Genomic DNA, 13210 nt, shown 5'->3' with positions numbered 1-13210 from the left:
TCTCATTATCCAGGAGTGTGAGGCCCCTCCTCAGATTGGCCTATCTGTGCCTAGAAGTGCGTTATACCTATACCAAAGCATAATCAAATCTGTGTAGGATTGCCTACAAGAAAGGCCACAATATTTTTTGGGTCCCGAGCGTAAATGTTGTAAGACGAAGACTCCTGGATAGAGAAAAGTGTGTTTTTTTTGTTTGTGCAAATACAGCAAGTCTACCAGTGACCATTTTAGCATTAGCAGGATTAATAGATGTATTTGTAGTTTAGGCACCAAACAAAGAAATAAACTAACGTCAAGATTAATCCTGCACATCATTCTAAACAGTTATGGTCATTGTCATTTTTGTCATCATTATCAGCATAATTTTCAACATCATCTTCATCATCATCACATAGCTGCCAACTAGCATACAAAGTGCAAAAAAAAATTTTGAGGGTCTGAGTACAAAGTCCATCTTTGTGTCAGAAAATATTGTATTCTCTGTATTCTAATATATATCTCCTCGTGGACTTGCCAATACTAAAGAAAAGGTATGAACTTTCAGAACCAGATTTCGGAATAACATTGAGAATGAAACCTATAAGTCTACTGCTGTTGTGTCTCTTACCATAGATCGCTATTGAGCATGAATTTATTGAGTGCAGAAAAAATGTATGAAGCGTTAAGTGGGGGTTTACTAAGTCAATGTCCACCCTCTTGACCCGCCGTGTGGTCGTGTTGTATTTTCTGTTTTTGAAAAGTTACCAGCTTTGTTATCATTTATTTTCAAACAGTTTTCTGTTTCCTGGGGGGTTTTTTTTCCAGAAGCATAAAAATCACAACAATACTGACACATTTTCTGTGTCATTTACCAATATTTTGCACCAAATCGGAATACGAGACAAAATGAAACAGATCTTTTTATAGATGCATGACCATCTTCTCCAGACGTGGTGTGACAGTCTTGTGTTTCCTCTCCCCCTTTTCCCCAGACCCAGCGCGTGTGGTGGACATCACAAACCGACTGTCGCTCAACGAGGGAGACACCGCCATGTTTGCCTGCAAGGTGGACGCCAATCCCATGGTGCCTAACATTGTCACCTGGACACGGTCGGACTTCGACATGAGCCGTACCCAGACCAAGGTGGAAGGGGAGACCACCTACCTGTCCGTGCCTGACCTGACCAAAGAGGATGCCGGGACGTTCAAATGCGTGGCAGACAACAGGATAGGCTCCCCTGCCACCAGCAATGCCCGGCTCATTGTCAAATGTAAGAAAGATTGTGTCTGTTTGCTTAAGTAAGAGTTTTACGGTCACTTGCTGCACAATAAAGTCATATAAGTGCCGAAGATTAGAGGTGTTACAAGAGAGTCACAAACACAAAAAAGGAGGAGTGATTAGGATGATAGATGTTTGATAAGAAAGAAAGAGTCGACCACACCAGAGCACCCGCCAACCACCCACTGTGTCTGTTTACTTTTCTGTTCCATAGCTTACTGATCAGACATCAGGTAATCTACTACATCTGACCAACTGAATCTTCCTTAAAAGTAACATTACAATTTAGTCTGAAAGTCGGTAATATGTGCAGTAACAACATTAAAATTTGTGTCTCAAGTTCACAAGGGGTAAAAAAATTAACCACAGTCTAGCGTGCAGCAAGCTAAGTCGGCATGGTGTGGGAATCTCCTTGTAATGTAAGTGTTTTAATTACAAAGAATATATATGTATTATAAAAAATTGGTAACTGAAAATCTGTTTGCTATGTGAGTGTTTGGCTACGTGTGTGTGCCCTATGTGCTTGCTAGACTAACAAACATTACTCTTTGTTATTTCGTTACAGTAACCACAAGCAGTACTTTTTGTTTGTCACTCTCTTGTGACCCGCTATTTCCGGGGTGCCTTGATAGTCGAAGCAGACTTTGCTCTGTTGAGGCTAGAGAGGTGAGCAGAGTAAGCCTGATTCCCCGTTTGGACTTCTCTGTTGACATCCACCTGTTGGCGCTCATATGACCGTGTGCAGTTACGAGCTCTGTAAAACCTCTACTAAAACTAAAATAAACTAACAAAACAAAGAGGGAAAAGAAAATAACGATGATGATGATTATGGTTGTAGAAAATATTGATTTCCTGTGTGTTTTATCGTTCCAGTCAAGCCGGTGATTGACAAGTCTCCGGAGACGAGCCGTTCAGCCGGGGAGAAGGGCACGACGGTCACTCTGAAGTGTAATGCTGAGGGGGCGCCATCAGTCTCCATCTCCTGGACCAGGGTCAGTGTGTGTGTGTGTATGTGTGTGTGTGTGTGTGTGTGTGCATGTGTGTGTGTGTGTCTATGTGTGTGTGCATGTTTGTGTGTATCTGCGTGCGTATGTGTGTGTGTGTGTGGGGGGGTGGACTTGACGGTCACTCTGAGATGTAAGGCTGAGAGGGCGCTATCAGTCTCCATTTGTTTGACCAGGGTCAGTATGTGTGTGTATGTGTGTTTGTGGGTGTGTGTGTGTGCGTGTGCATCTGCGTGTGTGGCAGAAAGAGAGAGAGAGACAAACAAACAGACAAAGAAGGATGCGAGATAGTAATCCTTTTACATATCCCCCCCCCCCCCCCTCACTGGACTGTCAGTTACCATGGTTCAATGTGCTCCCACAGAATAACCGTGCGGTGCGGTCTGGAAGCAAGTACCGGATCAACTCGCGCTCCTCTGGCTCCATCAGGTTTGAGAGCACCCTCAAGGTGAAGAACTTAACGCGCGAGGACTATGGGGCTTACGTCTGCACAGCCGCCAACAGCAAGGGAAGCGACTCTCATAGCATCACGCTCAGCGGAACGAGTAAGTTCAGGGACTTGAGGCTGATTGCTTCTGAATTGTTTAACACTTACAGTACCGTCAGCAACTTTAGTCGCCAGGTCGTAGTGTGCGCTCATTACCGCTGGCGACTTTAGTTGCCGATGCAACCAGACGCACTGAACATAATTAAACAGAATGGACACGCTGCACTGGAGTAAATACCAAAGGAACTCTATATGATTGGTGAATGGTTGATGAACCTCAATGAATTTATTAAAACGTGTTTCTTATGTTGCCAAGTTTTTTTAATTAAAAAAATTCTATGAGGGCTTCAGCGATCTAAACTGATGCGGTACTTGAGGGTTTTTTTTAAATGTGAGCCTGTGGTACCGTAAGTGTTAAGTTTTGCCATTGGGATGTAAGCCATACACAAACAACTTTTGGGAGATAAAAATTTGAATTGCCTTTTCTTCCATTTTGCAGTGAGTTCCAAATTTTGCCTTGTCTTTATTAATCTATGTGGTTTAATGGTTTGGCTTTTCACTTTCGCTTGCAGAAGATGAGAGTTTGATTCCGGTGTAGGAATGTTATTTATTGAGTATCTCGCCATGTCTGCTGGTATGGGTTATCCCATTCCACTCAAGTTGCTCCTACCAGGCGGGGTTGATCCAGCCTGGCTCCCTCATGATGTGAATTGTGTCGAAGGGTGGATTTTTTTTTGGAGGGGGGTGTTCTAATTAGTTGGAATTTTTTCCTCACAATCTTGTACATGTGCCTGTCCTCAGGCAAACACCCCCCCCCCTCTCCAGGTGGTGCTACTGACTGAAGATATCTTTAGGCCGTTTCCAAAGGAGGGACATTAACATGTTCTTATGCACAGTAGAATTGTAAAGGGCTGATTTATCAATGTCATGCTTATACTGTGCCGGAACAACATTTGGGGAACTTCTGCTTTTTATTTCCTCATCCTTACTATCGTCATTTTCCTTCTATTTCTTTTGTATGTTTTTCACTCTCTTGTGACCCGTTATTTCCAGGGTGCCTTGATAGTCGAAGCAGACTTTGTGCTATTGGAGCTAGAGAGGAGAGCAGAGTAAGCCTGATTCCCTGTTTGGACTTCTCTGTTGACATCCACCCGTTGGCGCTCATATGACCTTATGCAGTTGCGAGCTCCATAAAACCGTAACTTACTAAAACTAAACCTGTCCTCAGGCAAACCGTACCCCCCGTCCAACATCACGTTTGTCAACGCCACATCCAACAGCATCACTCTCCGCTGGAAGGCGGGTTTCGACGGCGGGCTGCCCCAGTCCTTCCGTGTACGCTACAAACCCACGGACAAGAGGGGATACGTCTATGTGGATGTCCGGCCCTATGGAGCAAATATCTACAAGATAAAAGGTAGGTGGTGGGAGGGTGGGACGGAGGGAGAGAGGGAGAGGGGGAGAGAGAGAGGGAGGGTGGGAAGGGGGAAGAGAGAGAGGGAAAGAGAGAGAGAGAGAGAGAGAGAGAGAGAGGGAGGGTGGGAAGGGGGAAGAGAGGGAGAGAGAGAGAGAGAGAGAGAGAGAGAGAGAGAGAGAGAGAGAGAGAGAGAGAGAGGGGGGGGGGGTCAGGGACAGGGAGACCGAGAGGGAGAGGGAGAGAGAGAGGTGGGGGAATGTGTAGGAAGAAAGTTTTTAAGGAGATGCCCGTGTATAGAATCTATTTTCTACACAAGCACACAATGTTACTCAATAATAATAATCTTAATATTTTGTCCATCGTAAAAAGATGATGACTTTTAATGTCACAAGAGGAAGAGAAGACCTTGCTAACCACCACAGGTGGCTTCTGTGATAAAGCTAGACAAGTAAAGAAATAAAAGCAAGCAATTTGTAATAATCAGAAATGTCACATCTTACCAGACAGGGCCTTTCCCTCTCCTTTAGTGGTGTGCAGATCTGCCTAAGAATATGGTTAGTTGTTTTAATCCTATGTATGACTTCATTTGTGACCTTCAAGAACTCTTCGTTTTGAGGAAAATGTTCTACAAACAGAGGACTTGTGGTCTGTTGGGCCAAAATGTCTGCGTCAGGATTTGACTGTGTTGATTTTCTTGCCTCTCTCGCTGCCCAGTTTTACACAGTCGTTGTCACTCAATACCTGTGCTCCACTTTCAGGTCTGGATCTGGGAACGTTGTACGAGTTTGCCGTGCTGGCCTTCAACGACAGGGGAGAGAGTTCCTACATTGCTCAAGGCATCCAGGCCAAGACGTCGGGTGAGACTGTCCTTACAGATTTTCCAAAGTTTTTTATATTTATTTACCAACCACAGTGGAACCTATTCTATCATGATACACTGCTTTATGCGCAGATTCCTTTTTTTCTTTCTTTTTATTGTCTAAAATTAAATTCATTTCCCTGCCTTTTGATACACACAGCACATTTGAATTTCTCTTCTAAAAATTAGAAGAAATATTTTTTTGGGATTACAGTGAAAAAGGAAATAGTAATAATAACGCCCTTTAGTTTGCCTCTGCCTGTGATGCGTCTGCAAAGAAGAATGCGTGTCGTAAGTGAAAGAGAAGAAATAAGGGTTAAGATGACTATGGCCCAGTAGACCAATTCTGGCAGATATGTGTTTACCACATTTTGAACATTTAAAAGCTCTATTTCCACTCTTGGATAGAAAGAAATGATGGATGATGAATGCCTAAATGGCCAGGTCATCGTGAGGAAGATGTTCTTGTATAGAAAGTTAATTCTTTAACCCTGAATTTATTCCCCATGTTTTTACGTTTTTTTCTCCAGATCTCGTGTAGTAGGTTAAGGAACATACATAAAAAGTGTTCTTAAAGTGGCTAAAATGTGACTAAGTGAACCGGAGGTATTTTTATTTTTTGGTCCAAATAAACCGACTCTGATTTGAAGAGAGCTTAAATTCTTAAATGTTATTTTAAACCTAGACTTTTGACCACAAATTTTTAGCATTTTAAGTAGAAATATTGACCAGAATCAGGCCGTGCTGTGAGCTGTTATGAATGCAACCAACTCATGTTTCGTGCGCTCATATGACCTTATCATGTCTTATGCTGTTGCAAGCGCCATAAAACTCTTACTAAAGGAAGAGAGCACATTTGCAATAATACTTCATGTACTCTGCGATCTCATTGGGTGCTGGTACCATCCACTCGGGGACTGCGCTAGTTTCACTGGAGGCTCCCATCGTCCACTTTGGATAATTGAATTAACAAATGTGTTGTTTTTTTGGGGTAATTGAGTTAACGAATGTGATTTTTTCCCCCCCCGTGGTAGTTGAGTTAATGAATCTGTTGTTTCCATGTGTAATTGAGTTAACAAATGTGTTGTTTCTCTTTGGCAGACGTGGTGGCCCCGACGGACATCGCCACCAAGGAGCTGGAGGGAGCAGACGAGATCCCAGTGATCATCATCCTGGTGGTGTGTATTGTGGGCGTGTTCATCCTGGCCCTCAACGTTGGACTCATTCTCTTCTTCATTCAGCGGCGCAAGAAGAGGCTAGAAGGTATGAACACTCTCACACTTGCACACTCATGCTGATACACATTAACGGACAGACACTGACATACACACACGTACACGCACACACTTGCGTGCACTTTTACGCAAACACCTGTGCGCTCTCAGTCTCACACACATATACGCACATGCACACTTGTGCTGACACAGACACACATAGGCACAGTAACTGACGGGCATACGTACACACTCGCACACGCGCACACACGCACACGCACACACACACACACACACACACACACACACACACACACACAATGCGCCATTTAACAATCACTAATATCATGTCATATTTCTTGTTGTCACATCTGGCACTAAGCAGACTACTGATGTAAACTGCTAGTCAATGTTAGCATCAAAATGGGTTGATAAAGCTGTAAAACAACTACCGCTTATATCTCAAGTTGGTGTCAAACTGCTGGTAACCCCCACAAGAAGTGACTTCTTGTTATTTCTCAAACTTGGTTAATAATGCCGTAAAACAAAGATTTTTTACATTTGTTGGCATCAAACTGTGTTGATAATGACAAAGTATCATGATGAGTGCTAGTTATTTCTTTTGTTGGTGTCACACAATGTGGATAATGTCAAAGTATCATGATTACAGTAAACTACTGCAAGTTATCTCTCTTCATGGTGTCAAACTATGTGGATAACGCCATAATGTCCTGTTGACTGCTAGTTTTTCTTGTTGGTGTCAAACTGTTTTGATAAAGCCAAAGTATCGTGATGACAACTAATAATAATAATAGTAATAATAAATAGCATTTGTATAGCGCATATCCCCGCTCAACAGCAGGCTCTATGCGCTTTACACTATATTATTACCCCAGCAGACCAAAGAACACTCCGAAACATTCTCAGCTTCCCGGGAAGCATACAGTGCAAGCAGCCGATTAAGCACTCAAACACTAACAAACTGACAAGATCTTTCGCTGTCTATAGCCGGGTACCCATTCCCACCTGGGTGAAATGAGGAAAATTCGTGTAAAGTGCCTTTCCCAAGGACACAACGTCGGGCCCCTGGTGGGATTCGAACCCGCGACCTTACGGTTGCGAGTCCGAGAGCCTAACCACTAGGCCACCGACGCCACACTAGTTATTTCTTTTGTTGGCACAAACTGTGCAGATAATGTCACATTATGATGATGACGATGACAGCTGGTTATTTCTCTTTGTAGTGTCCAACTGTGGATAGTGGCATAAAACAGTTACTAATAATGTTTTTCTCTCACTGTCGTCCCAGCCGGCGCGAGCGAGACAACAAGCCACACCAACACGTTTGAACTGTACGGCACTGGCAAGGGGGACCACTCCATGTGCCCCGCACCCTCTGACGACACGCGCAGTTATGGGACTTACGACAAGAGCATGGACGATTTCTCTGACGACTACATACGGGATTACGAGGTGGGTTGGGTGGGGGTAGATGGAGGGAGGGGGTGGGCTACATTTTTTGTGTGGGTGTGTGTGTGTGGGTGTGTGTGAGAGGCAGAGGGGGAGATAATGTGTGTTTGTGTGTGTGCATGTGTGTATATGTGTGTGTGAAAAAGAGAGAGAAAGAGAGAGGGAGGGAGGACAGATTTACTGTTATTGTATGTAAAAGAGAGGGAGAGAGATAGAGGTACTGTGTGTTAATGTGTGGGAGAGAGAGAGAGAGAGAGAGAGAGAGAGAGAGAGAGGGTGAAAGAGAGAGAGAGAGAGGGTGAAAGAGAGAGAGAGACTGAGAGAGAGAGAGAGGATATAAGTGTGCACATGTGTGTGTTTGACTTTTACGAAAACCCCCAGTGTGAAGCTTACAGTTTTTGCATTTTATCTTTTTATTTGCTCATATTAAACTAAAAGTATTCAGCACTGACCAAAGACAGCTCTTGTGCCAACATTGTTGAGCTTTTTAACTGCTGCCTGCATCTTTTTAAAACAATTTTTCTTTCTTTTGATGCACCCCCTAAGTCCTTAGTGTTGTCGACTGGCTTTTGAGAGATTTTGATTTTTCTGCTTCCTCTCATGCTCCTTTGTGTGCTTTTGAAATCTCTGCAAACTTTTTTAACATGGCTTTTTTCCCTGCCCTTGTAGCTTCTAGCCCCAGTTTACCATCGCCAAAGATTGTTCTAGAAGATTTTGTCAGTCACATCTCCATTCGAGTAAGCAAATAGACGTGGGTAATTGGCGGGCGCTGTGGTGTGGTTTGCTTCTTCTTTCCTGTAAAAAATTTATTGCCCATATCTCTACACCATTTCTTTTTTGTTACTATCAGTACCATCTCCAATTTTTGGCTCTTATACGACCTGTTTGTGTTGCAAGGGCTGTAAAACTCTTACTAAAATTAAAATAGAAGCAAATAAGGTTGCCTTAAAGGCCCCAGCGATGATATATTTTAAAAAATAATGTAGGATAATATATTTAGAAAGGGACGACGTATTTATCTTTTGTACAAAGGGTACAAGGGAAGGTTGCTCTGTAGGAGCTCTTTGAATTTTGTAAACAATCTTTGTTGCAATGCACTTCACAGTAGAAACTTTTGTTAATTAGTTTTTAAATAGATGAGTTCTCTCTCTGTCTCTGTCTCTAATATACCTTTCCCTCTTTCTCTCTCTCTCTCTCTCTCTCTCTCTCTCTCTCTCTCTCTCTCTGTCTCTGTCTCTAATATACCTTTCCCTCTTTCTCTCTCTCTCTCTCTCTCTCTCTCTCTCTCTCTCTCTCTCTCTCTCTCTCCCTCTCTCTCCCTCTCTCCCTCTCTCCCTCTCTCCTTCTCTCCCTCTCACCCTCTCTCTCACCGAGCTAGCCTGACCCCTGTCCACTTACATCCCTGCCACTGGCCGTTCAGGGAAAGACCGGCTTTGCAGCGGTCATCTCTGAGCTAGAGACCCTGAGCTATCTGCATGAGAACCAGAACCGCAGGGTGGAGGGATGGCCCCGGCGGCCTGAACCAGTAAATTGTTTCCCTTCCTTGAGAGAAATTGTTCCATATTGGTCAAATTGTTTCCTTTGACAGAAATTGTTTCTCTTTGGTTAAATTGTTTCCCTTGAGAGAAATTGTTTCTCGTTGGTTAAATTGGTGTTTTTTAAAGAGAAATTGTTCCTCTTTGATTAAACTGTTTCCCGTTTGTTAAATTGTTTCTCTTGAGAAAAATTGTTCCTTTTTTAAATTAAATTATTTCCCTTTTGTTAAATTGTACCTCTTTGATTAGATTGTGTCCTTTGAGCGGAATTGTTCCACAGTGGTTAAATTGTTTCTCTTGAACGGAATTGTTCCACAGTGGTTAAATTGTTTCTCTTGAGCGGAATTGTTCCACAGTGGTTAAATTGTTTCTCTTGAACGGAATTGTTCCACAATGGTTAAATTGTTTCTTTTGAACGGAATTGTTCCTTTAAAAAAAAAAAATAGCTAGCGTCCTTTGAGAGGAATTGTTCCACTTTGGTTAAATTGTTTTCCTTTCATGGACACTTTGGTGCAGTGCGCAGATTTGTATTATTTATTTTATATCCTAGAGTGTGCACTCTGACGAAATCCCCATTCACTATGGAAAACACTATTTGCCTGAATTTGGAGCTAAATATGGGAAGGGGGGAAGGGGTGCAGCTCACACTTAATTATGGTGAAACTGATGTTTGGCTTTTCGTTTCGGTGCCCATGGTTACGCACGTTTGGCAGCAAAGTTTTTGTAGGGAGCAAAGAGTGGCGGCCATGACAGGGCGTGGTCTAGGATGCAAGTCTATGGTTGGATGTGTTCTTTACTCCACACCTTTAAGCGATTTGATTTGTCAAAAAGATCTTAACGTGTCTGGAGGAGTGTAGAAGAAGCTGTTTCTCATGGGTTGAGGGGGAAAGAGGGGGGAAATGGGGGTTGGGGGAGGGGAGAAATGGGGGTTGGGGGAGGGGAGGGAGTGCGGCATGAGGGTGGAGGATTAGGGTGGGGATGAGAAGGGGGGAGGGGGGGGGGGAATGAAAAAAAATTTACCTTGGAAAGTTCACAATAAAGTATAAGGTGCTCCTTCAGAATTACTTGTATAGTGGGCCGTTAGTCATTTACGAAGACAAACTAAACCCATTATTACTGGCACCTGCGGTGTAGCGGTTAGCTCTTTCGCTGTTGCACACAGGAAGTCCCGAGTTCGATTCCTGAGTGGGGAGAATTTTTATCAAGTGTCTGGGTCTTTCTCCTGGGATATTGTATCCTGCTCAGTGCATGCTGGCCCTGATAGGCAGGCTTGAAGCCTGCACCGTAAACGATCTAAATTGTGTCAGTGGGGGCTTAAAAATACCAACATTTGAAAAGCCATTGTTGTGTGTTACATTATCTTAGCAATAGATACCTCTTATGTATAGGTTGATTCTAATGGTTTCTGAAACGAAGAGGACAAGATGTGTCTCAGACCACCGTCCTGTTCCTCCTCAACATTGCGAGAACAGATCGACACAACACGCTACATCGCTGATGTATATGTTGGCCTTTTTATTGCCCTGTTCTTGCCCACTTTTTGATCTGCTCTTTTTTAACGGTTTACTTTTGTTTTGCTTATTTAAAAAAAGAGAAAAAAGTTGTAGTCTCCCCTGCTGTGTGTGTGTTTCTGTGTCAGTGTGCGTTTTACACACTAGATCTAGTTTTCTAAGGCTTGATTTCTTAATGGCGAGATTTGCTGTTGATATGTTATCTTTTTTATGTCTCTTTTATAGCTTTTCTTCCGTCCTTTAACTAACTTTCTCTCTCTATTGCCCCCTTTTCTCCCTCTCTCTTTCTCCCTCTCTCTCTCGCCCTCACAATCTCGCCTCTATCTCTTTTGTTTTAGTTGATTGTGACTTGTCTACCAGTCAGCCTGTCTATTTCTGTCTGTCTGTCTGTTTGACCTAGCAGGCCCATTTTGAATTTTGAACATTGCTTACTGCGTAGATAATGTCAGACAAGTTTTTTTCTTTTCTTTTGATAGTTCTGATTTGTTTATTGAAATTCTTTGTTTCTAGTATCCTGTTTTAGCGTCTGTATTTTGTTTTTACTCTTTAATCATGCTATGTTCCTGTGTGGTTGCAGTGCAGTTCCCCCTTGATCCAGGGTGGGAGTCCTGGGATATGAGTGGGGAGCTGGGACCTTCTGATTGTCTGTCTTCTCTGCTGTCTTGTCTGTCCTGTCTGTCTGTTCAGAGGTGATAAACTGTAGAGGTGATGGTCTGACAATAGATAGGTGATGGGCTGCAAAGGTGATGATCTGACAATAGAGGTGATGATCTGACAATAGATAGGTGATGGGCTGTAGGGGTGATGATCTGACAATAGAGGTGATGATCTGACAATAGATAGGTGATGGGCTGTAGGGGTGATGAACTGACAATAGAGGTGATGATTTGACATAGATAAATGATGGGCTGTAGAGGTGATGATCTGACAAAAGAGAGGTGATGGACTGTAGAGGTGATGATCTGACAAAAGAGAGGTGATGGACTGTAGAGGTGATGATCTGACAAAAGAGAGGTGATGGACTGTAGAGGTGATGATCTGACAAAAGAGAGGTGATGGACTGTAGAGGTGAGGACCTGACAATAGAGAGGTGATGGACTGACTCTAGAGGTGGTGGACCACTTTTGCTTTAGAATAATCGAAGTTTTGTTGTTGTTACTGTACTGGTTCTGGTATAACACTTTAGATAGGGAAATAGAGAATAGAGTGTATTGAAGCAAAAGAAACATGGATATAAGTGATCAGCGTCAACAATAAGTATTGAAATAAAGAAGAATCAAAACAAAGATAGCAAATTTATGCATTCCAAAAATCAAAGAAGTAAGTGGGATAAAATTATGTTCAAACTACAGCTGCTTCAGATTAACTGGAGATACTGAAATGGTCAAAGGAAATGTTTTAGTCAGATCGTCAGAAAACATAATCTTGGTGAAAATCCGGTGACAAAGAAAGAAAGAAAGAAATTACCACCCTTACTGAAAGCAGACGTACAAGCTGCGATTTTCAGAAAATGGAACAAGGAAAAGCCAGGGGGCCAAAAGAATGAATTACGAATCATGATTGCCGATGTCTGTCGCTGATCTAGTACTTGGTGATGACTGGTTCTTTTGTGTAGAATTGCTTCCTGTCTTGTTTGTTCACTGAGCCTTGGTTTGGTGCAGGGTGAACTGTTTGCTTTTGTAACTTAGTGTTGTTAGAAAGTATGGCACGGTGATGGTTCTTGAGTGACGTTGTGTGTGTGTGTGTGTGCGCGCGTGTGAATGTGTGTGAGTGTGTGGGCGTGAATGTGTGTGAGTGTGTGTGTGTGTATTTGTGCATACGTGCGTGTGTTGACTTGTGCGTGTGTTTAGCTGGCAGTTATTTTCTTTTATGATTATTTTGCTATTTCTCTGAATAGCCCTTTGTGCTGTGATGATAATGATAGACTGCTGCAGTAAAGCCTTTTGCCATCTGGGTTTATGTCCTAACATCATGGTAGTTGCTGTTCGCCTTTTTGTGTTTGGTTTGGGTTTGTTCCCTGTGACTGTCAGCCAGTGGCGTCTGGATTTCTTGTATGCTTTTGACTAACACTGACCCTCGCCATAGCGTGATGTGCTGTACACTCAAGATATTTCTGCTTTTGGGCAAATGAAATTTACGTACATAGATGTCTTGCACATTTTACAAAAATATAGGTGTCTTGCTTTTCACTTGCAAAAAGATCTATTATTATGGCTTCACAATAACATGCAATTTCACAAAGGAATTTGTTTAGTTGTGTTTTTTTAAATTGTTTTTAGCAAATGTAATCAATGCTTTGGAGACTGAAAGAGAGGAAAATTGGGAGAAGAAAAGAAAGAATGGGGGGAGAGGGGAGGAAAAGAGAAAGATGGAAGGAATGAAAGGGGTGGAGGTAGATGAAAAGAGAGAAAGATAGATATATGAAGATAGATTGAGAGAGAGAGAGAGAGAGAGA

The 13210-nt window shown here is 42.7% G+C and overlaps 1 protein-coding gene across 1 annotated transcript in view; it reads left to right on the top strand.

The window, feature by feature from the left end:
- The window catches only part of LOC101851291 (nephrin), a gene marked incomplete in the record, with an annotated part of 41563 nt that overhangs the window by 12467 nt on the left and 15886 nt on the right, over positions 1-13210 (top strand). Inside the window, 8 exon segments of the mRNA XM_013087192.2 lie at positions 972-1250; positions 2132-2250; positions 2627-2807; positions 3978-4166; positions 4925-5023; positions 6127-6288; positions 7549-7712; positions 9130-9234. Of these exon segments, the coding sequence (XP_012942646.1) occupies positions 972-1250; positions 2132-2250; positions 2627-2807; positions 3978-4166; positions 4925-5023; positions 6127-6288; positions 7549-7712; positions 9130-9234 (1298 nt within the window).

Source organism: Aplysia californica, unplaced genomic scaffold, assembly GCF_000002075.1.
Source record: "Aplysia californica isolate F4 #8 unplaced genomic scaffold, AplCal3.0 scaffold00556, whole genome shotgun sequence".
Classification (NCBI taxonomy): Eukaryota; Metazoa; Mollusca; class Gastropoda; order Aplysiida; family Aplysiidae; genus Aplysia; species Aplysia californica.
The sequence above is the reverse complement of the archived record's forward strand: the minus strand, read 5'-3'. Positions and strand labels throughout refer to the sequence as shown.